The following is a 25,131-nucleotide window of genomic DNA, read 5'->3' on the forward strand; positions in this document are numbered from 1 at the left end:
CGATCATTCTAGTTTGGTGATGAATTTGGTTTTTTGCTGGAATCCCATGTAAATGATGGGGTGTGATGTCAACATGTCTACACAGCATCTTGGAGCGAGCCTCCCAGCCTGGTTCCTCAGACTTGTGGTAGCAGGGCTCATGCAAATGCACTAAAAACGGCTGTGTAATTGCCACTTTGATATTGCAGCTCAGTCTCTCAAGCTTCCCACCACCCCTCCCCGCCCCTGACTTCAGAGCCCAAGCCACAATGTCTACATAGCTATTTTTAGAGCACTAGCGTGAGTCTCTGGACCTGGACTGGGAGGCTCCCCACACGCAGTGTAGACATACCCATATTGAGTGGACAATACATTTTAAAGCAAAGTAAAGATTTTTTTCCTTTGGAAATGAGGTCCCCTGCATCTTTGATGGATCCCAGCTGATCCTCAACCTCCCCTACTTGTCATTCAAGACTCATCAGAGGCATTAATTAAGCTTGCAGCAATGAGATCCCCTTCTGTGCCTGTCAATAGTAATACTCAGTCATCTGGAGAGGTCCCTGCTGAGCAGAGTGAGATGTTCTATTCCCTGCAGCGGATGAGCATACCATTGTCTGCAAAGTTTTCAGCTATGCCCTTAGCCAGCTAGCGAAAGACTAACGCATCCTTCAAAAGACGTGTTCCCCTTCTTTTTCCTGTTTGTTCCCACCTTTCTGTTGGCAATTACTGCAGCTCTTTTTATGTCAGTTTTAGCTGGAAGTGGTTGTAAGTGTCTTGTTTTTTTAAACAAAGTCCATGAATAGTCGCTGTAGTATCTTTGGCCATGTGATACAGAAGGTCTGTGATACGTGCTTTATATCAGAAAACTGTTCTGTGCAGATTAATTTTCATGTATCAGCAAAACTCTAGGAGAAATTACCTACACTCAACAACAATGCTACATACACTCAATATATAATTTTCAGATTTCTGCACAAAAGTAATGATCTTGGCAAGATATTATCAGAAGAACAAATCCTCCAGTGAAGCAAATGTCCCATTGATTACAAGAGTTTATGTTGCTTGAGTAAGGGCTGCAGGCATCACTCTGCATACCTCTTCAGACTTCATTTTTGATACATAAGTAAAAGCACCAGCAAACTATTGATGGCCACTGACAAAATTTAGAATCAATCATTCATAGCTGTATTTCTGTTTCAAACAGATATACAAGGTCTTCAAGGCAGGGACTGTTGTCACTATGAGCATGTCCAGCAGCTAGCAAAATGAGGCCCAGATCTCAGTTCAGGCTTCTCCGTGCTACTGTAGTGCAAATAAACAGTGAGAATGCTCATAATATATTTCTTGTATTAGTAAATGAATTTAGAAAATTCTCTAATATTCTATTAATGTGGGTCAATTTTCCTACCTTCTGCAGATCCTATTTTCATTAGGAGCTGCAGTCTCAAAAGAGTTTATTTTATTTAAATATATGATAAAGAAATTTAAGTTAAATTCTTTTCACTGGAGTTGATATCTAAGCAGCAGCTGATATGGTGTGTAGGCTAATGAGTAAAGATGTGTCTCATATGGTTTTCCTTTATTTCAGATGCAAAGAGAAATTGCTTACATAGGCCGAGACGGCCCAAATGCTCCCCGGCCAGGATCTGCTACACATCCTTCTCATGCAATTCCAAGCTCATCACCCATTACACCTGTGCCCCACTCTATGCCCCCGTCTCCATCCAGAATTCCTTATGGTGTGGCCAGGCCCGTGGGCATGCCAGGCAATGCAACAATTCCCAGAGACAGGCTTTCAAGTGTGCCAGCATCAAGATCCATATCACCAAGCCCTAGTGCCATTTTGGAAAGAAGGGACGTGAAACCAGATGAGGACCTGAGTAACAAAAACCTTGCACTGTTTCGAAATGAAGGGCTATATGCCGACCCTTACCTGTATCATGAGGGGAGAATGAGTGTTGCTGCTCCCCATACTGGACACCCTCTTGACGTTCCTGATCACATTGTTGCTTATCATCGCAGTGCAATGAGGTCCTCGAACACTTACTGTAGCCCCTCTCTGCAACCTGAAATGATGGAGCAATCATTGTACAGACAAAAACCAAGAAAATACCCTGACAGCCATTTGCCAACTCTTGGTCCTAAAACTCCTCCTGCCTCTCCTCACAGAGTCACTGACATGAGACTGATTGATATTCATACTCAGCATAACACTCACGTGCCTCCTCATGTTGTCCAGCCAGACAGGTCTTCTCCTAGTCGCCAGTCCTTTAAAAAAGAACCAGGAGCTCCGATGTTTGTGGAAACTAAAGCACGGAATACTATGGGTTCACCTGGCATGGTCGAGGTAGTTCCGTCTGCGGCTGACAAACAGGTTTTTGGCTATGGATCAGCTGCGGTGCCCAAAGACAAAGAGACAAGGTAAGACAGAGCAAGAATGTAAGGTATGTAAATGAGAGAGAGTCCTGATCTGTGTGCATAAACTCATTTAATACACTGGAGCCCAGTATACTAGGGTGTGGTCCTTAGGGAACTATTTGGGCAGTAAGTAATTTAAAGGGGCCGATGTACCAAAAGAACAAAATTTACTTCCAAAAAAGTGTTGCCTCCTAATGGTAATCCAGGATCATATTAATTAGTGGTATGTTTCAGTCATTTGAAAAAATAAAATGATTAACGGATTTTTTTTTTCAGACAAGTAAATCATGTTACAAGAACAAATGTTATACTGCTAGTGCTGTTAAGGGAATATATTTCACACCTGTTCAGAATGACACTCTGATATTACAATTTCTATTCTTTATGAAGTGGAGTTTTTCTCATCTAGTGTGAGGAAATGGAAGAATTTATCACTGGTTGTCTTATCTGTTGTAATACGTGAATTTGCATAAAAATAGAATAGTTTGTTTTTAATATACTCTTTGGGGAGCATTGCTGAGATCAGCAAGTCCATCCTGTTGAAGAAATTGAAACAAGAATGTTCTTTCTGCTGATTTTTTCTAGCAGAACAAATGGTTAATTGATGACCTATCTGTTAGTTATCACCTGATGGTGATCTCTCCTGTCTTCTTAAGGGTCAGATTTGCACAAAGGTCTTATGATGACTTCTGCTGGCATAGACCCTACCCTTGGGCAGAAAGATGATTATATTGGCAGTTGGCTAAGATATACCAGTACAGTTGTACTAATGATAGGCTATTGTCTGTGCTGCTAACTTTTACAGAACTCATTAGGGAATTGAAGGAGGCTAGCTGGACAACACTAGGCTCTCAAAGGCTAAAGGCTGTGAAAGGTAACTAATGACTCAGCCCTGGGGAGAAGTAGTGCCTCGCATCTCTCTTAAGTGCCCCCACTACGTAGAGTTTTGCAGCCCAATGGGAACCCAACAGAACCCAACGAGAGTGTCAAGTTTGAATCTGGTCTGACAGCAACCCGACCTGCTCAGGTTTTCTCCAATCACCTCCTCCTGCCTGTAGGGTTGGTGCAGTGGTGGCTATGTGTCCCAACTGCTGCTGGCCACTGCCACCTTATTGCGCTGTGTATGCTACAGAGTGAGCATTCTGACGAGTTGCAGAGCTCATATCCCTGGGGTGTGAGAAGCAGGAAATCCTCACTAGGCTGAGCCCCAAGGATGAGTCGGCAGCAGGTTGGTGCTGACACAAGCTCAGGGGGAAATATCAGGTTTGGGTCAGGTCTGAAAACAACTCAACACTCTCCAGCCTGGTTTGGGTCCAGTTTGGGCTTTAAGCCTGAGCTGACTTCTACCACACATCTGATTGACAGGCTCAGAATGAGTCTCCTCCAACTGTAATTAGCTAGAGAGAGGATCAATGCGGCATGAGACTTAAGGATACCCCCAAGTGTAATCCCATGCATGCCCACACATGCATGTGTGCACACGCACACACATACACACTAGTGAATTTACAAATAATTCTGTGCCAGCAATCTGAGTATTGTCCCTAAAGTGCATTTAAAATTATGAATACAATATTTGCATAATAGCACTTCTAAATATATACATGTATTTAAAATTCAACCCACTATTTATTACTTACACTGGAAAGTGCTCATGTTTTATTTTGTTTCTTGAAACCTTGAGTGTCTGGGCTATTTTAAAAAATCATACTAAATACCAAAAGCAATCAGTGCAAATTAGTCTATTGTCTAACCTCTGAAATGTTACTTTAGGAAATGATGTTTTTGAGTTATACAACTATGAAGAGCCTTAAGACTTATTAAAATAATCCTTTCATAATTTCATAAACAGTAAATCCAATTTTTATTGCAATTGTATTAAATGAAATAAATAATACAAAGTGCCTCCTGGCTCAGGATGCTGAATTCTGTTTCAGTTTAAGCTGAATTTTTACAGCTCAATTATAAACAGCTGACAGGCAATAATTATAATGGAAGCGATGAAGCATCTTTATATCTGGCAGTGGGAGATAGCACAGCTATCGTCTAATCAGAAGGTGTCTAAATCCCACTTGTTTTTTCAGCAAGACAGGTACTATCAAATGAGAAAATAAAATAACAGGCCTGATACTTCAGTCCTTAGGGTATGTCTACACTTACCTCCTTAGCAGTCAATCCAGCGGGGGTCGATTTATCACATCTAGTGAAGATGTGATAAATCGACTGCCGAGCACTCTCCCATCGACTCCGGTACTCCACCGAAATGAGAAATGTAAGTGGAGTTGACGAGGGAGCATCAGCAGTTGACCTACTGCAGTGAAGACACTGGGATAAGTAGCTCTAGGTACGCCGACTTCAGCTATGCTATTTTCGTAGCTGAAGTTGTGTAACTTAGACCGACTTAGCTTCCCTCCACCCCCCATGTAGACTAGGCCTGAGTCACATGTGGCAAAATTCATAGGTTTACACAGTGCTTAAGTTCTACATAAGTCCTTTGGTGAGGGTTTATGTGGGACTTAAGTGATGCACAGGTCTCATGCCAGCCCTTTGCATGGGACTGACTTTCACCCATATAAGCAAAAACAATTGAAGTCAGCTGAACTTAAGGTTGCCAGCTATCCAGTTTTGACCAGAACAGTTAGTCAAAAAGGGACCCTGGTGGCTCTGGTCAGCACAGCTGACTGGGTCACTAGAAGTCCAGGTGGCCGCAATGGTGTGCTCCATGCAGCTCCTGGAAGCAGCCAGCTTGCTCCGCTGGCTCCTAAGCGCTGGGGCGGCCAGGGGGCTCCATGCACGGCCCCTGCCTGTGGCACAGGCACCACCCTGAGCACCGACTCTGCAGCTCCCATTGGCTGGGAACCGCAGCCAATGGGAGCTGCGGGGGAGATACCTGCAGACAGGGCCAGTGCATGGAGACCCCTGGCTGCCCTTGCATCTAGGAGCCAGAGGGACATGTCGCCACTTCCGGGAGCTGCCTGAGGTAAGCGCTGGCTGAAGCCCACACCATGAACCCGCTCCCAACCCCTGCCCCAGCCCCGAGCCCCCCCAACTCACTCAAGTCCACACCCCAACCTCCTATCCCCCTCCTGCATTCTGCATCCTGTGGCCCCAGCCCAGAGCCCCTTCCTGCGCCCCAAACCTCATCCCCAGCTCCACCCAAGAGCCCGCACTCTAACCCCCTACTCCAGCCTGGAGCCCCCTCCCACACTCTGAACCCCTTGGCCCCAGCCTGGAGTCTCCTCCTGCACCCCAAATCTCTTATCCTCAGCCCCACCCCAGGGCCAGCACCACTAGCCAGAACCCTTATTTCCTCACCCCCCCCAACCCCCTGCCCCAGCCCAGTGAAAATGAGCAAGTGAGCGAAAGTGGGGGTGGGGAGATGGAGAAAGTGGGGGGCGTGGGTTCAGTTTCAGGGGTGTTCGGTTTTCTTCAATCAGAAAGTTGGCAACCCTAACTTCAGTGGTTGGGGACCTGATGACTGAATCTGTCTGGAGGATGAGATTCTGCACTGCCATGTACCTTGTGTGCTTATTGACACCTGTGCAAGCCTTGCCACATCAGAATGGTAGCATTTTACATTCATTTTGTACATATATAAACAGTTCCTAAGGGACCGGGCAGTGGAGGCCTCAGTGGTCTCGTCATCTTTTATGTAGATATTTTGTAGTTAACAGACCCCTTTAAAATGACTAGAATTGGTCTGAGGCCTCTGAAAACCTCAAACCAGCTATCTAAGAGCTGTTCTTAATACTGTACAATCTAATTTGTGTTAAAAAGAAAAAAAGTGTGATTTACACTGCCTATTCTTAGAACTTATCTCAAAGTAATATTATTCTAAGCTGTTTCTTGGCCAGATAAAATGTATCGATTAAGCATAAATGCAGAGAAGAAATTTACGTGGATAGAATTTTCTCTTTCCCCTGCAATTCTCCTTGAATTATTCTGTTTCCTGGGATGAAATGAGAAGGTAGAAAGAAACTGGTGCTACACTAGCTTGTTTGGAAGTTGTGTGTGTTTGACCTCTAATAACCATATCCTGCTTTTGCTGAAGACAATGGGGCGTTTGCTTTTGGGACTTTGATGTCAGCAGGGATGGAACTGGGGCCAAGAAAAGGTATTCAAAGATATTTCCCATCTTTCCCCCTTTGGAGTTTCCCATGTTGATTATATGCTGTGGAAATCAATCTCCTAACTAATAAGTTTGTCAAGATTAATGTTTGGGGTTTAATGTTTGGCTTGCTATAGATAATTCTTTCTTCTATCTCTTTTATCTCGGCTGTTTCCAAGGTGTCATAAATATAAAGGGAAGGGTAACCACCTTTCTGTATACAGAACTATAAAATCCCTCCTGGCAAGAGACAAAACCCTTTCACCTGTAAAGGGTTAAGAAGCTAGGATAGCCTCGCTGGCACCTGACTAAAATGACCAATGAGGAGACAAGATACTTTCAGAGCTGGAGTGGGGGGGAAACAAAGGGTCTGTCTGTCTGTGTGATGCTTTTGCTGGGAACAGAACAGGAATGAAGTATTAGAACTTATTCGTAAGTAATGTAACTAGAAATGCTTTAGATTTACTTTTGTTTAAATGGCTGGTAAATAAGCTGTGCTGAATGGAGTGTATACTCCTGTTTTTGTGTCTTTTTGTAACTTAAGGTTTTGCCTAGAGGGATTCTTTATGTTTTGAATCTGATTACCCTGTAAGGTATTTACCATCCTGATTTTACAGAGGTGATTCTTTTACTTTTTCTTCAATTAAAAGTATTTTTTTACGATCCTGATTGCTTTTTCATTGTTCTTAAGATCCAAGGGTTTGGGTCTGTGTTCACCTATGCAAATTGGTGAGGATTCTTATCAGGCCTTCCCCAGGAAAGGGGGTGTAGTGCTTGGGGGGAGACGTTTCCAAGTGGGCACTTCCCCTGTTCTTTGTTTAACACGCTTGGTGGTGGCAGCATAGGGTTCAAGGACAAGGCAAAGTTTGTACCTTGAGGAAGTTTTTAACCTAAGCTGGTAAGAATAAGCTTAGGGGGTCTTTCATGCAGGTCCCCACATCTGTACCCTAGAGTTCAGAGTGGGGAAGGAACCTTGACATGGTGGCAGAGCGGTGGGATCATTTTAAGATTTTTTTTTTATCATTTTGAGTTTTTTTTTTATCATTTTGAAGCAGAAGCACAGTAGGATTTTAAAAGGACATTTTTTTTCCTTTGGGCTGCTTGGAAGCAGGTTTTAAGCTGAAAGCAGTTAAAGTTTTTTTGTCTCTGCCTGGGGGTCAAAGCAGCAAGCGTAACAAAGGGATTTGTCTTTTTTGAGCTGGAGTTTTCTCTACCTCAAGGCAGGGTAGTTAACCTCCTGCAGGGAAATTCACAAGTTTTCACAGACCTGAAAAGGGGTTGTTGTTTTTTTTAAGCTAAGAGCAACTAGAGGGTTTTTCTGTCTATTTGCCTGGAGACAAAGGATTTTTCTGTAGGCTGAGAATAGCTATCAGAGAACATAGGTATCACATTACAGCACACACAAAAAATTTACAAGCCTGTTTTTTTTAACTCTCGGGTGTAAAGTTAGTTAAAAATAGAGAGGCTAAGGTGACAGAACCCAAGGCAAAAAAGCCAAAGAGGCTGCCCACAGGAGAGAAATGGAGGAAAAGGAAAAAGAAATGGAGGCAAAGGAAAAAGAGTGGAAGCATGCACTGGAGATGGAGAAGGCAAAGGCTCCGCAGAATAGCAATCCTTCTCCAGTTACCGCTTCACATCCCAGGAAGTTCCCCACCTACAAGGCAGGCAATAATATCAAGGCCTTCTTAGAAAACTTCGAAAGGGCCTGCCTTGGGTACAGCATCTCTACAGACCAGTACATGGTAGAGCTGAGGCCGCAGCTCAGTGGACCCTTAGCAGAGGTGGTGGCTGAAATGCCTAAGGAACACATGAACAATGAATTGTTATGAATTGTTTAAAACCAAGGCGAGAGTCAGAATGGGGCTAACACCCGAGCTTTCCCATCAGCGGTTCAGAGCCCTAAGGTGGAAACCAGACATATCATTTACCTGACATGCCTACCAAATTGTGAAACATTGGGATGCCTGGATCCAAGTGTTAAATCTCCAGCAGATTTGCCCTTCCTAATGCAAATGGAGCAGTTCTTAGAGGGTGTTCCTGAGGAAATAGAAAGATACATCCTAAATGGGAAGCCCAAAACTGTAATCGAAGCGGGGGAGATTGGAGCCAAATGGGTGGAGGTGGCAGAAAAGAAAAAACTGATCGCAATTGGAATGGATACCAGAAGGGACAACCTCAGACCTCACTCTACTACCGGGGGCAGCCCAACACTGCAACTACATACCAAGGAACAATCCAGACACCTTATTGTCCTGCAACACCGTTCTCCAGCAACCCACCTCACCCCAGTGACCCGTCAGCTGGACGATGTTTTAAATGTAATGAGCCGGGGCATATAAAGGCCAACTGCCCTAAGAAAGATTACAGTTCATTGCACCGGAATCACACCAGAGGTCCTCAGGCCCAGATACCTCCCAGATACGCTCGGAGGGGAGGGAAACTGTGAGTGTGGGCGGGAAGAAGGTCACTGCGAAGAGGGATACTGGAGCGCAAGTGTCGGCTATCCATGCTTCCTTAGTGGACCCCAATTTAATCAACCAAGAGATCCAAATGACAATTCAACCCTTCAAGTCCAACTCTTTCAATTTTCCTACAGCCAAGTTGCCTGTCCAATACAAGAGCTGGTCAGGAACATGGACTTTTGCAGTCTATGATGATTATCCCATCCCCATGCTGTTGGGAGAAGACTTGGCCAATCATGTGAAGCTAGCCAAGAGGATGGGAATGGTCACCCGCAGCCAGGCTAAGCAAGCTGTCACACCTAGCTCTATTCTGGAAACTTCTACAAGGACCCGGTCAGAGGTAAAGGAACTGGACCCCATGCCAACGTCTGCAACAGCAGTAGTGGATCCAGTCCCAGAGACCCAGACAGAGCTAGTCACAGCACCAGAACCATTGCCAGCACTGAATTCAGTACTTGCAACCCCAACACCAGCAGGCCCCACCGAACCTGCATTGGCAGAGCAGATAACCCTACACGAGAGGCTCACCCGGAGCCTGAACCCCAACATAGTGCACCAGCAGAGAGTGGTTCACAGTCAATGGAAACAGCCCTATCACCTGCATCGCTTCCAGGGGGACCAAGCCTAGGTCCACAATCCAATGAGGAACTGATGTCTCCAGCATCAAGAGAATAGTTCCAGACCGAACAGGAAGCAGATGAAAGCCTCCAGAGAGCTTGGATGGCGGCACGGAGCAACCCACCACCTCTCAGGTCTTCTAATCGATCCAGGTTTGTTGTAGAAAGAGGACTTTTATACAAGGAAACTCTTTCTGGTGGACACCAGGAAGACTGGCATCCTCAGAGATAGTTGGTAGTTCCAACTAACTACTGGATAAAGCTCTTGAGCTTAGTCCACGATCATCCTAGTGGCAATGCTGGGGTGAACAGGACCAAAGACCATTTGGGGAGGTCATTCCAATGGGAGGGAATGGGCAAGGATGTTTCTACCTATGTCCAGTCTTGTGAGGTATGCCAAAGAGTGGGAAAACCCCAAGACCAAGTCAAAGCCAAAGCCACTCCCCATCATTGAAGTTCCATTTCAGCAAGTAGCTGTGGATATTCTGGGTCCTTTTCTAAAAAAGACACCTAGAGGAAAGCAGTACATACTGACTTCCATGGATTTTGCCACCCCCGATGGCCGGAAGCAGTAGCTCTAAGCAACACCAGGGCTAAAAGTGTGTGCCAGGCACTAACAGACATTTTTGCCAGGGTTGGTTGGCCCTCCGACATCCTCACAGATGCAGGAACTAATTTCTTGGCAGGAACTATGGAAAACCTTTGGGAAGCTCATGGGGTAAATCACTTGGTTGCCACCCCTTACCATCATCAAACAAATGGCCTGGTGGAGAAATTTAATGGAACTTTGGGGACCATGATACATAAATTTGTAAATGAGCACTCCAATGATTGGGATCTAGTGTTTCAGCAGTTGCTCTTTGCCTACAGAGCTGTACCACATCCAGTTTAGGGTTTTCACCATTTTAACTTGTATATGGCCGCGAAGTTAAGGGGCCATTGCAGTTGGTGAAGCAGCAATGGGAGGGGTTTACACCTTCTCCAGGGACTAACATTCATGACTTAGTAACCAACTTACAAAACACCCTCCGAACCTCTCTAGCCCTTGCTAAAGAAAACCTACAGGATGTTCAAAAAGAGCAAAAAGCCTAGTATGATAAACATGCCAGAGAGCATTCCTTCAAAGTAGGAGACCAGGTCATGGTCTTAAAGGTGCTCCAGGCCCATAAAATGGAAGCGACATGGGAAGAGCCATTCACGGTCCAGGAGCGCCTGGGAGCTGTTAATTATCTCATAGCATACCCCAACTCCAACCAAAAGCCTAAGGTGTACCATATTAATTCTGTAAAGCCCTTTTATTCCAGAGAATTAAAGGTTTGTCAGTTTACAGCCCAGGGAGGAGATGACGCTGAGTGGCCTGAAGGTGTCTACTATGAAGGGAAAAGTGCTGGTGGCATGGAAGTGGTGAACTCTCCATGACCCTTGAGCATATGCAGCGACAGCAGAGCCAGGAGCTGTGCACTAGCTACGCACAGACGTTCTCAGACACCCCAGGACTGACTGAACGGGCATACCACTCCATTGACACAGGTAATGCTCACCCAATTAAAGTCCAACCTTTCTGGGTGTCTCCTCAAGCTAAAATTGCTATAGAATGGGAGATGCAGGATATGCTACAGAGGGGTGTAATCCGCCCCTCCGGCAGTGCATGGGCATCTCTAGTGGTTCTAGTTCCCAAACCAGATGGGGAGATACGTTTTTGTGTGGACTACCATCAGCTAAATGCTTTAACTCGCCCAGACAACTATCCAATGCCACGCACAGATGAACTATTGGAGAAACTGGGATGGGCCCAGTTCATCTCTACCTTGGACTTAACCAAGGGGTACTGGCAGGTACCACTAGATGAATCCGCCAAGGAAAGGTCAGCCTTCACCACATATGTTGGGCTGTATGAATTTAATGTACTCCCTTTCGAGCTGCGGAATGCACCCACCACCTTCCAAAGACTTGTAGATGGTCTCCTAGCGGGATTAGGAGAATATGCAGTTGCCTATCTTGACAATGTGGCCATATTTTCGGATTCCTGGGCAGAACACCTGGACATCTACAAGAAGTCTTGGAGCGCATAAGGGAGGCAGGACTAATTGTTAAGGCTAAGAAGGGTCAAATAGGCCTAAACGGGGTGACTTACCTTGGACACCAGGTGGGTCAAGGAACTATCAACCCCCTACAGGCCAAAGTGGATGCTATCCAAAAGTGGCCTGTCCCAAAATCAAGAAAAACAGGTCCAATCATTTTTAGGCTTGGCCGGATATTACAGGCGATTTGTACCGCAATACAGCCAAATTGCCGCCCCATTGACAGACCTAACCAAAAAGAAACAGCCAAATGCCGTTCAGTGGACCGAAGAGAGTCGGAAGGCCTTTAACCAGTTTAAAGCAACACTCATGTCTGACTCTCTGCTAAGGGCCCCTGACTTTGACAAACTGTTCCTAGTAACCACAGATGTGTCCGAGCATGGTGTGGATGTTTTAATGCAGGAAGGACCAGATCAAGAATTCCACCCTGTAGTGTTTCTCAGCAAAAAACTATCCGAGAGGGAAAGCAACTGCTCAGTCAGTGAAAAATAATGTTATGCCATTGTCTACCCTCTGAAAAAGCTACGCCCATACGTTTGGGGACGGCGTTTCCACCTGCAAACTGACCATGCTGCGCTATAGTGGCTTCATACCACCACGGAAAATAACAAAAAACTTATTCGGTGGAATTTAGCTCTCCAAGATTTTGATTTCGACATCCAACACATCTCAGGAGTTTCTACCAAAGTGGCTGATGCACTCTCCCATGAAAGTTTCCTAGAATCAACTGGTTAAAATCATCCTTGAGAAGTGGAAAATATTGTTAGTCTTTATACACTTGGCACTATATTTAGAGGTGCATGTGTCTTATTAACTCTGTTTTCTCCTAGAGCTCCAGGAAGAAATCACAGCCTGTGTTTTACCCTATCTGTGATTTGGGGGACGTGTCATAAATATAAAGAGAAGGGTAGCCACCTTTTTGTATACAGAACTATAAAATCCCTCCTGGCCAGAGGCAAAACCCTTTCACCTGTAAAGGGTTAAGAAGCTAAGATAACCTCGCTGGCACCTGACCAAAATGACCAATGAGGAGACAAGATACTTTCAAAGCTGGAGGGGGGGAAACAAAGGGTTTGTCTGTCTGTCTGTGTGATGCTTTTGCTGGGACCAGAACAGAAATGGAGCATTTGAACTTGTTAGTAAGTAATCTAGCTGGAAATGCGTTCAATATCCTTTTGTTTAAATGTCTGGTAAATAAGCTGTGCTGAATGGAATGTATATTCCTGTTTTTGTGTTTTTTGTAACTTAAGGTTTTGCCTACAGGGATTCTCTATGTTTTGAATCTGATTACCCTGTAAGGTATTTACTATCCTGATTTTACAGAGGTGATTCTTTTATTAAAATTCTCTTTTAAGAACCTGATTGCTTTTTTATTGTTCTTAAGATCCAAGGGTTTGGGTCTGTGTTCACCTATGCAAATTGGTGAGGATTTTTATCAAGCCTTCCCCAGGAAAGGGGATGTAGGGCTTGGGGGGATATTTTGGGGGGAGACGTCTCCAAGTGGGCTCTTTCCCCGTTCTTTGTTTAAGACGCTTGATCGTGGCAGCATCAGGTTCAAGGACAAGGCAAAGTTTGTACCTTGAGGAAGTTTTTAACCTAAGCTGGTAAGAATAAGCTTAGGTGGTCTTTCATGCATGTCCCCACATCTGTACCCTAGAGTTCAGAATGGGGAAGGAACCTTGACACAAGGCATCTCTTGGTACCATCCATGGTACCTGAGCACCTAATTCATTCTTGGACTAATTCATTTATCAAAACAATTGTGTGACAAACTCTGCTTTACAATGATGCAAAAAAGGTTCAAGTGTCATCTGGAAGTTAAAATAATTAAAATGTCTGAATTTTCTTATGCAAAAGAGATATTAAAAGTCTCCTACTATGTTGATTGTAATGGAAACACTGTAACAGATTGAACTGTTTTATCTTTAAGGAATCATGAGCCCTTAAATCTGAGGCTCAGAAGAAGAATAATTGACTTTGTTAGTGAGTGGCCATGTGCAATTTTAAAGATGATTTGCTTCATATTTTTTGGATGGCGCATTTGTCTGGCTCATGGTGGCTAACTCTTGAGGTTACTGTAGGCAGTGCAGATCTATGAATCCTGAGAGATTGGAAGTGAAGTTGATTTTTTCAACTTAGTCTGAATTAACTTGATTAAATGGGCATTATTATTTTTTATATTGCTTATAAAACAACACTTAAGTGTTGTAAAATTCCAGTATATTTAATATTACTATATAAATAATTAGTGCTGTTACTCAACTATTATTAGATACTGAAATGTCAATTTAATTGTGCAACACATTTTCCCTGTAATAAAAATACAGTTTTCTGAGATTTATTAAACTTTTTCTGAACTCATAACTTTTGCCTTTGCCTTTTTATGCCACCTAAGAATCCTGATGGATGTTAAGGTCAAGTGGAAAAAAAAAAGCAGTAGCTAGTGGTTCTCTTAGTTAATGCAGTCACATTTCACATCTTGCAGCTTGTGTTTAGATAGTAAGCTAAGTATGATGGCCTTATCCAAGGCCATATTGGATGTCATTCCCATCATAAAACCACTGTTTTGGATGACACAACTGAGTATGGGCAGCTCCAGCAATGAACCAGAAAAGCTGTTTATCTAATTTGTCCTCAGCACAGTTGTGGACAGTGGGAGCCGCGTCACTAATGCAATAAGGAATGCATTTATGAGGAAGTATTACAGTGATGTGGCCTAAAGATCTTGCAAACTTGCCCAATCCCCCAACCCTATAGCCAGATGACTCTCTAGCTACAGGATAACTTTGGACAAAATTGACCTGAGATAACTGACCAGTCCGATTTGCATCCTGGGGGTCTTTCCTTGTCTTACACTTTGCAATCAAATGTAGTAGAGTATCTAATTATAAGCAAGCTTTTACTGGTGCTAAGAGTATTTTCTGATTAGGCTTCCACTTTTGGCTTCCACACATAAAAGCCTCTGGTAGGTGGCTCCTGCTTGTGGCTGGCTCTCACCCGATGTGATAGGAAAGTCTCCAAGAAGTTTTCTCCCTACCTTAGGCTCCTGCGCAGGGACTGTAGGGTGCGGAGCAGAGCTGCTACTCCATGCTATTGCCACTTGTTAGCACCAGCCTGTCCAAAAAGAGTGGGATGATGTAGTTCCACAGCCCTGTCCCCATACCTGCCAGTAGAGTTGGCTAACTACAGAAGGCAGTGCAGGCTACACCCATTTAAAAGGCATGTGCTAATTTGTATCCTGGGTGGCTCCAGAAAGAATGCTAGCAGTGATATCTCTCTGTGTTTGGGCAGGTTTCAGAGTAGCAGCCGTGTTAGTCTGTATTCGCAAAAAGAAAAGGAGTACTTGTGGCACCTCAGAGACTAACAAATTTATTTGAGCATAAGCTTTCGTGAGCTACAGCTCACTGCATCCGATGCATCCGATGAAGTGAGCTGTAGCTCATGAAAGCTTATGCTCTAATAAATTTGTTAGTCTCTAAGGTGCCACAAGTACTCCTTTTCTTTTTGTGTTTGGGCAGAATCACATATAGTTTCTCTGCATGTAGTTCATCCAGTGAAAGCCAAGCCAAGTGGCTGAACCCATATGATTTGTACAGGGGAATGGCACTTGCACTTTGGCATCCTGCTAGTTAAGGAATATGATCAAGATAAGCCATTCCACTTCCTATAGCTGATGTGGGATAATTGCTCATGTATAAGAATTGGCAAAGATTATTGCACTCAGTAATGTTTAAAAGCATTCCTTTTAATTTACCGTGTAGGTGAGAGAGTTTGATTCTGGTTTTATTATAAGATGATTGAGATGTATGATGATGTACACCGGAAATCAAACATCTCTTTAATTGTGGTATCTGAAGAGCCATTTGAATATGAGTATTCAAAGTGGTGTGCACACATAGCCTAGGGTAGGTGATGAACATAAATGAATGATTGCATGATTGAATTTCTAGTTTGTGCTTGTACCAGGCATGAAGCAGCTCCTCTATAGTGTGAACATAAAAGATACCCCCAGAAAAGGGAAGGAACATGCAAGTAATACTTGGATATTTCCCAGGGGGAAAAGAATATCACTGTAGCAGAGTGTAGTGCCCAGCACAGAACAACCCCCAACCAGTTACAATACAGGTGATGACTTGTTCCACACGAAGATCAACTGAATCGCAAGAAATAAACCTAATGATAGAATCTAAAGCCTCAGAGCTGTCAGCGATTGGGCTCCAGAAGGACACAGTTTTGGTTTAGTTGTGCTTCTCTCAGAGAGTGAGACTGGTGAGGCTGTGACAGTCTTTTTTTTCTGAACTGGCTAGGAAGAGAATTATAAACTGCTTGCCTGAAGAATAAAACTGAGGAGTTTCTCCAGCAGTACTTTGCTTTGCTGAGACACCATGCTGCTTGTGCAGGAGGTGCCAAGTATGATTGAGAAAGCTGTTGGAACCCGGTGTACGTTAGTCTTTGCCCTGCCCTTCTCCTCACACAACAACTGGCCCTCCTGTTCCTGTGAAAATCATACCAAACAATGCAAGCAAGTTCCTTTCTATTCTTGTACAGTCAAAATGTGCAGTTGCTTTGGTAACACTGAAAAACAAGCAACCCTCCCCTTTCCCCTTGCTGCGGGGGAGATGGAGGCTAATCTTGGGACATGGGGTGATGAGGGCACATTCTTCCTTCATGCTAAGACGGTTGGAGGGGTCCTCAGGAAGGCTGTGGCAGCACATTCTTCTCCTTCCTGCTCCCGTGCAACACATTCTTCTTTCCTCCTCTCCTGGGGTTTTTTTGCATCCCATCCGGCCACTGGGGTCTCAATAGCACATTATTTCTAACCCCCCTCTGACTCAGGAGGAAAGCTTGCCAGCACATTCCCTCTGTAGGAGACAGGAGGGGGAGAGGATACCAAAGCATATTCTTCTTTTCCAGACCGTAGCTGGTTTTACAGTCACAGGCATCACTGGCTATAGATCATCTGGTCTGTTTAGACCCAGCTGTCATAATGTTTATGTACAATCCTGTGACAAGGTCTGATGGCAATCTTTTATTCTGAGAATTTAATGATTAAAGGAAAAATTATCAAACTCTGGCACTTCATATTCAGCACCATAATAAAAGTAGTCTGATCTTCAAAGGTCCTGTAACTTTCATTGACTTCGTTGGGAACTGTGAGTTCTCTGAAAATCAGGCTAATTTTATTGTGTTGACTAAATATCAGTTTAGATGCTTAATTTTAGGCACCTACTTAAGACATTTTTGGCTTAGATGATCATAATAAATTAATGGACATAAGAATGGAACCATTTAAAAAAGTCCTGCCTGGTCTTTTGCAAAATAAAGAATTCTGGGCTGTATGTAGCATTCTTTAGCATCCTTAATGTTCTTACCATGTGACAATAACATGGGCTATTGGTTTGATCGCACAAATTGATTCCTCATCATCATCTACTTCTCAGCCTGCCCCCTCTCTCATAAAAATGTATTTTCCTAACCTTTCATTATCAGTTTTGTATTGCTGTAATTTAATTTGAACAATAAAATTGTTTCCAGATTGTCAAGTGTGAGATGGAAAGACAGTGTTATTTATATGTTAGTAAAGCAGATAGTCTTCTTTCAGTTCAGTCTGGATCCAAAAAGGTTTTTTGGTGATAACCTGAAAACTGCTTTCATTATTAAGTGACAGGAACACGCATTAAAGTTTGTTAGAATAGTTTTACTTCGGACGTGTAGTGCTTGCTCTTTGTTCCACTAGATGGTTTCAAAGGTTACTGTAGTCCAAAGCACTTTTCTTAGTTCTGAAATCAATAATGGTGGAAACAGAAATGATGCAACATACTTCTTAATTTAAAATAAATTAGGTCAGATTCATTAACATTTTAGGGTGCTCTTAAAGTGGTCTTTCTGCTTGAAAATGAAAGGGGTGTGTGTGTGTGTGGGTTAAAGCAATGATCGGACACACCAGAGTTTATCCCTTGATGCCAGCTGACTGAGCCCTCTCCTTCTTTGTGTCTGCTTTGCCTTCAGTAAGGATCTTATCTGTCACAGATGTTTCTGGTGTCCTGTTTCCTTGACATCATCTTATGGAGGCTTCAGAGATGCAGAATCTCTCTCAGCTCCCCACAGCTCATTGCTTCCCAACAAAGTGGAATTTCATGTCCAGAGTAGGTGTGAGGCGACCCCTGGTGACTAGTGGCAGAGGTGGTGGCATCCTTTCAATCATTTCATTTAGCTTCAGCCATTTATTGACACCCATGTTTGACTTTCCCATACCAACTAGTATTCTTTATGGAACCAACCTGAAGCTGGTACTGCGACCTGATACTGGGAGCAGGCACTGATATATGCCTAGCTCACTTAGATTCATAGATACTAAGGTCAGAAGGGACCATTCTGATCATCTAGTCCGACCTCCTGCACAGCGCAGGCCACAGAATCTCACCCACCCACTCCTATGAAAAACCTCACCCATGTCTGAGCTATTGAAGTCCTTAAATCATGGTTCAAAGACTTCAAGGAGCAGAGAAGCCTCCCTCAAGTCAACCATGCCCCATGCTACAGAGGAAGGCGAAAAACCTCCAGGGCCTCTCCAATCTGCCCTGGAGGAAAATTCCTTCCCGACCCCAAATATGGCAATCAGCTAAACCCTGAGCATATGGGCAAGATTCACCAGCCAGATACCCAGGAAAGAATTTTCTATAGTAACTCAGATCCCATCCATCTAATATCTTGTAAGATGGCATGTGGATGTGGTAATGTAGTAAAAACCTAACTCTGAATGTGTCCCCCCTGACCATTTAGTTTACAATGGCCCAGAGTATGAACGTCCCAATTTCTCTTGTGAAAATCTTCTGCAAAGTAGTATGATTGCTACTGCTGTATCAGGCCACTCATCTTTTGAAAGTGGTTGTTACTGGTCATCTTGTTTTTTGGATGATTCTTAGCATGTTCTGGAATGGCATTAGTCTGATTTCCCACTGATTTCTCAAGGGAAGTAAAGATAAAAATATAGTGTCATGCCACATTTTATACATGTGTAAAACATTAAATGTATTAAATATTTAGGGCCAAATTTTCAGAAAGGCACACTTGAGGATTACACTATTATGTGTCTACAGGCTGGCAGTTACCATGATGACATGTGAAAATCAAGGAACTCTGTGTGCAAATGGCTATTTTGGAACCTGTTGAGCTGGTCGCAAGGGCATTTACCTGATTTTTATGTACGCTTCTCTTAACTACAAGTGCAAAAATAGATATACAATTGTGTGTGGACCTCCAGCTTTCCTATCCAAAAACGTGGTCCTTGTTGTTTAATACAGACTGGCACCTCAAGAAAAATATTGACAATAGCCCTTATGTACCATATTTGTTCTCTCTTTCTTTTCACCTACTTTTTTTAATTAGTTAGGACATTTGCATGACAATGGGATCTCTTTATTTTAGAGTTAATGTCTTCTTGCTTCACCTGAAGTCCTATGCCTGTGATTGTGACATTGCAATCATTTTCACAGCAGATAGCTATGATGTCAAATGCAAAGAATTCTGATTTTGGGTGGGAAGCAGGCAGCTGGAGCAAATTAAATGCTTCTGAAACAAAGACTCTGGTTTTGTGCATAGTTAAAATACTAACAACAAGGAGCCTGAAGTCCTTAATCGTATAGTCCTTATACTCAGGTAAAACTCTAGTCCCAGTGGAGATTAAAAAAACACAAGAAAATATATATATAGCTGCAGAATTGTTTCTGGGGAGGATGATTTTCAATAGTTTCCAGGAGTTATTAGCTGATGAGCTAAGTGCCTTTTTCATGAGATCACTATATTAAATCTATACTTTTTATCATCTGTTTTTTATCCCATGCAGATGTCTTTGTATTGTCTGTTTGTTATCATACGACACTTTGTCTAAAACCAGGATGTGGCCAGCCTTTTTAACAAGGTGTATGCAAATTGATACCCATGAGCCTTTGCACAAACATCTTTCCAATCCTGGGATAATCATTCATCTAGAAAAATGAGTCTGAAAGCAAATATATCTGGCTTTAACAAACGATTCTCTTGTCTTACAGAGAGAGGATGCAAGCCATGGAGAAACAGATTGCCAGTTTAACTGGTCTTGTTCAGTCTGCGCTTTTTAAAGGGCCAAATACAAGTAATAGCAAAGATGCTTCTAGGTAAAAAAAAAAGAATTCATTAAATCTGTTTCTCTGTAATTATTGTTAATGATCAATCAGCAAAATTAAACTTTTAATGTAATAACAGAAGACTGAATGCTCAACATTTAAAAACTTTTTTATCATTTTTGATAAGAGCTGGATTGTTAGGCAGAGTGGGAAAAATATTCCTGCCAATGAATGGAGATCTAACTGCATTGTTCTTGTTGATGTTAATAGGAATAATATGGTTAAATCTCTGTGCTTAGTGCTGGAAATGTACCCCTTTGCTTAACCTGTACTTAAAAGCTTATTTTGAAAAACAAAAACCCCACAAATCTACAGTCCACCAGCAATTTAAATTAAAAACAAAAAACAAAAAAAATCCTGACAACAACAACAAAAACCCAGTTTGTATGGTCAACAGGATAATTTTTATTTAGTTCTGATAAACCTCGCTGCAAATCTACAGTAAAACTAGTCCTTGAAAGTTGCTTAAATAGCTATTTGCAAGAAAAATTCCGTTTTGGAAATTCTAAAGCTGACTTTTCTTTTCTTTTCTTTTCTTTTCTTTTCTTTTCTTTTCTTTTCTTTTCTTTTCTTTCTTTAGTGAGAAGATGGTGAAAACCCTGTCCAGTAAAAGCAATATTGACAGTGCAGGTAAGACCATTCTTTTTTAATTGTACAGAATACACAAATCTACACCGTAACTCAGAGTCCTGTAGATATTAACATCGTATGGGAATGCTAATTCAACTGTAATTACAGTGTCAGAAGCAAGGCTATAGGCAAAGGATATGAGAACCAATCAGTTCCTTGTTACCAGTAGTTACTCTAAAGGGACAGGGTTTATTCTTCTTTCAAAGTTGAAATTCACACCTATGCAGGGAGCCAGCACAAGGTTTAGGTAAGGCATAGCCCCTGTGCTGGTTCTCTGAAAAGGGGTGAATTTCACTGCATATGCATATCTCCTATAATGCATATTCCCAATCCGGACTTGTATTGGGGGAAAAAAATAGTGGTATCCTCACAAACTCCACCCAAGACAAACTCTTCCTATGTGAAGTACCAAAATCCCACAGCACTCACAGCAGACTGTGCAGATATTAAGAATATGATCGCATGTGCTCTGCTGGGCCCTCCCTCTGCAGAGTTTAGATACAGCTATAGGCAAGGCAGGTTTAAGACATAGGAACTTGCCTTGACTATAGTTCTGAGTCAAATAAGGGTATTAGCATCTTGGTTACATTATTTTTAAAAATTGCTTCTGTCCCTTGTAGTTGGAAAGAAAACTTGAAAATGTGACCCAAATGTAACCAATGCAGTGATGTGGGCTTGAGTGTGCAGACCGGCTCCTGCAGAGAGAGGAGCAGCAGCCAGTAAAGTCAGTGAGGAGACTCTATGATCCTACATTCAGCTCCAGAGCAGACCAGGCTCTTGTTGCTTGCATTGTTACTAAAACTCTATTTATGCATATTGAGATGGTTTAAAATATTATTGAATACCTTTTTACCTATCCAAATTGTCAACTAGTAAGAGAAAAAATGGTTTTTATCCATTGTTGAAATATCCTATATAATTTAATAGAGAATTACAACCTTTCTGTAGTATGTTTAAGCATTCCTATAGAATTAAATCGATAATTCTAGCCCTGATGTAGAATTGTATTGGTGGTATTTAAAGCAAACGAACCAGCCCTACAGACCAGGTATAATTCTAAATTAAATTCTATAGATTTTTAGTCACTTGCTACAGACCCCTATTACATTTCTAAAGAAACCTATAGATTTCATCTCTATTAAATTCTATAGGATTTTTCTGTAAGGGTGATTTGGCAATAAGATGCTATAGCTATAATGATGCTAAGAAACATAGCAGTCAGCAAGATAGCATTTTCTCTTATTAAGCCACATTGATCTGTTACTAACTATTGGCATCCTCCTACAATGTGTTGGATAGTCATCAGTTCCTATGAAGCCAATAAAATTTGAGGTTCCTCAGCACATGTCAGGATTAGGTCATATTTAGAGTCACAGTTCTGGGCAATTTTGAGGGGTGGCATAAGGATATTACAAAAGAACATGCCAGCTAATATAAGCACCCATGCAACTACAGTTCTTTAAATTATTTGCACAAGTGTCAGTTGCTCTGACAGTCTTCAGCAGCATTCATTAATTTGTCTCTTTCTGGGCCTGTGTGTGTGTCTATTGCATTGGATTGAATGCAAGCAGAAGCAGTTCTGTAATTGCTAGCAACACTGTTCCAGCTAAGAGGACTCTGGTCTGGAAATGAAATACAGGTTGCCAACCCTACAGTTTATTAGCAAATCTATTATACCACTCACCAGCCATTCCAGTGGTGATGTTAATTCAGCTCCAAGAATTCTGTTTCCCTAGAATAGCAGTGTGACCTCAGATTGAACATGGCCAATAGAAAAACAGACCAGTACTAGAAAATATTGAACATATGCAGCAGAGAACAATTTAAGAGCCTGATACTAGAACTAGATCCCTCCAGTTGAACCCTTGAGCCTGCATGGAACCCCACTGAAGTCAGGATCTTGCCCTAAATAGGTAGGACAGTGTTCTTTGGTATAAAAACAGTACAGTTTGTAAAGAAAAAAATGGCTGTGCAATACTTTCAGGCAATTTAGAGAAAAATAATCTGTCTTTCTAGGAACTGCAATAGGATCATATTCAATAACATTCCTATTATCTTCCCCAGTTCATTGTCATTATATGATAAAAATAGATAATATTTTGCAGTTACATAGATCCTGTCAAATACAAAGCACCTTAACAACAATAACTAATTAACCTTCACAATGCCTGTACTAGGTAGCCATGGCAAGTATTATTTATTCTCTTTTCCCTGATGGTGAAACTGATGTAGGGAGATGTTCCCAAGACCACATAAACCAGTCTTATGACTGAATCTCTTCTGGCAGCCAATACTGTGCCCACTCCCACTAGACTGATGTATCCTATATTTTGAACAATTTGAAAGGTTTCTGTTTCTGATATTATAGCACATGCAGATTAAAAAAGCATTTATAATAACTGGAAACTTGAAATCTGCCCATCTTTGTATTGCATTTGTTATAATGGCACTGTGTACCTTTTAGGTCTTCTGGCTCTCCCTGTGCCTTTACTAACTCACACAAACCTTTTTTGCAGCACTGTTCAGGGATGGAGATCATGACCCAGGCCATGCCTGAGACCTTGTATTCATGCAGCTACTTACTGTCACTAAGTTCCCCCTCAGTCAGGTTTATGCATGTCACCCACAAGTGAGGGTTGCTACCTAAGCCCAAGTCCCAATTCCTATTTTCTTAAATGAAACCAGATTTTACTCGCATAGGGTAGTAATAAAGAAGGGGGGACCCCTTAAATAAAAGGGTATGTAAAATACACTCTACAAAAAAAGCTCTGCTTAGTTACTGAGTTATAAATTATGTTTATATATGAAAACTTTACATAGTACAATAATCTTTGATCTGACCAAGCAAGGACTGCCTGTGTTCAAGGCATTACATGTTCCATGGTATGTGGCTAATTCGAGCTCCTATTTCCTTTATAGCTCTGCTCAGCTTGTCAATTTATGCTAAATAATGCCTTTATTTTTCTCCAGACATATTGGAATTTTAACATACCTTCACCCTCCAAAATCAGTTTTGTTGACTCTCATTTGGTTTTGACCGATCCCTGACATGGATTAGGTATGGCCATTAGGCAATGGCCTCTTAAAATATACACTTCCACTTAACTACAGCATACATAGCCATCATCTTTAGTCATTTCAAATAACACTTTAAAACAGAGTTATAGAAAAACATTGATTGAGCAATCCCTTCTAGAGCACTGGTAAGCAGAAATGTGAATTGCTTCCCATCCTTAACAAAGAAACAGCTGTGGAAGATAAAAAGTGACTCAGAAATATAGTACAACATTATATTGTACATCACATATCCTGATGACAGGAGATTTGATCAGACAGAAATAATATAGGAAAGGCTGATTGGAAACAAACTCAAACCTTCTAAATTGTACCTGTCCGTGCTTTAATATTGTTATCTCGAATATGGTATTTCATGAAAACCAAAAAGCAGTATCCTTTTAGTTTGCCAACATTTTGGGTCCTTTAGCTTGAAATATTAAACAAATAAAATGAGACTGTTACGGTCATAAAGTCTGCTTATCATGGTTTTTTCCTTTAGACTCAAATCTGTTTTTTTCACAGAACTCTGTTACACACATCACAGAAATGATAATAAACTGCACAAAAGGGTGAAAAAACAGTGATCTTCCACAAATTTAGTTGTGCAACTGCCACTGATGTGAATGGGAATCCTATAACTATGTCCCTATAAACTACTTCAACCTCCAAAAGCCAAGAGAAATTAGAATATTAGAAATAGAAAGCATATTAGAAATATTCTGTCTATTGATTTATATCTCTCCCAGACATACACATGCCAACAAACACCCACCCACCCACACTCTTTTCCCCCCTATTTTTCTTTTCAAGTGGCCGAGATAGAGAAGGCACAGATTGTCAAAGAACCACAGGCCCAATCCCACTTGCCTATTTCCCTGGAAGGGTGGTAGGAAGGGGCCTTGAGAATCTCCTAAAAAGAGGTGGAATATATTTCTTTCTGTACTTCAATAAGTTGTTATTTATTGGGGAGGGATGGACCATAATACATACAATGTTTTTGTTTGAACTTGTCTTAATCCATCACTGTTGGTGGGTTGTGCATTGCAGTGGAGAACCTGCCCTTTGTGAATTCCTTATAAAATGAGCTATGTCTTCAAAATGTTCTCTCATGGATACACCTGTTGAAAGTGGACTATGCCAGGCTTCGAGCTCTGTTGACTCTTGCAAATGAAACATGATCATTAATGCACCCTGGTTGACTCGGGCAAAGTCACATGTGTATATATATATGTAAGACGATGTGCTCTTTAGAGAACCTTTCAAAATCTGGGAACCACAGCTTGTTAGTGGTGAAGTTGCAGCTTTAACTTTGAATGTTCTTATTTTGTTTAGTGGACTCTATTCCAGTATTTGTGAGATTCAAATGATTGTGACACTGTATTCCCTAGTGATGTTTGAATACAAGAGGACTATTTTTAATGAGTGGATGGGCAACCCAGTTCGAAAAATCTTTGTATTTGGCCTTATCTTTCTCTTCAGTCTAGCCTGGATCAAACCCAAACCTCCTTTAGTGGCCTGGATAGATAGATAAATGTGTTCTGAAGGATAGTAAAATGGAAGGAGAATGATGGTCTTGTGACTATAGCAAAGGACTGTGAGTTAGAAAGTCTGGGT

General features: G+C 42.0%; 1 protein-coding gene across 28 annotated transcripts in view; it reads left to right on the plus strand.

Annotated features, from left to right (window-relative positions):
• Positions 1-25,131, plus strand: part of KIAA1217 (KIAA1217 ortholog) — a 528,161-nt gene that overhangs the window by 452,740 nt on the left and 50,290 nt on the right. For 18 of the 28 annotated variants that reach the window (XR_006279438.1, XR_006279437.1, XM_043509473.1 and 15 more), the window contains 3 exons: positions 1,568-2,400; positions 19,717-19,821; positions 20,411-20,460. Coding sequence is in view for 26 of the 28 variants with exons in the window: in XM_043509473.1 (XP_043365408.1) it covers positions 1,568-2,400; positions 19,717-19,821; positions 20,411-20,460 (988 nt within the window). In the remaining 2 variants the exon portion in view is untranslated. The remainder of the gene's footprint in view (positions 1-1,567; positions 2,401-19,716; positions 19,822-20,410; positions 20,461-25,131) is intronic. The other 10 variants (XM_043509460.1, XM_038392050.2, XM_038392060.2 and 7 more) reach the window with 1 other exon arrangement.

The sequence above is a fragment of the Dermochelys coriacea genome, chromosome 2 (genome assembly GCF_009764565.3).
Source record: "Dermochelys coriacea isolate rDerCor1 chromosome 2, rDerCor1.pri.v4, whole genome shotgun sequence".
Taxonomy (NCBI): domain Eukaryota; kingdom Metazoa; phylum Chordata; order Testudines; family Dermochelyidae; genus Dermochelys; species Dermochelys coriacea.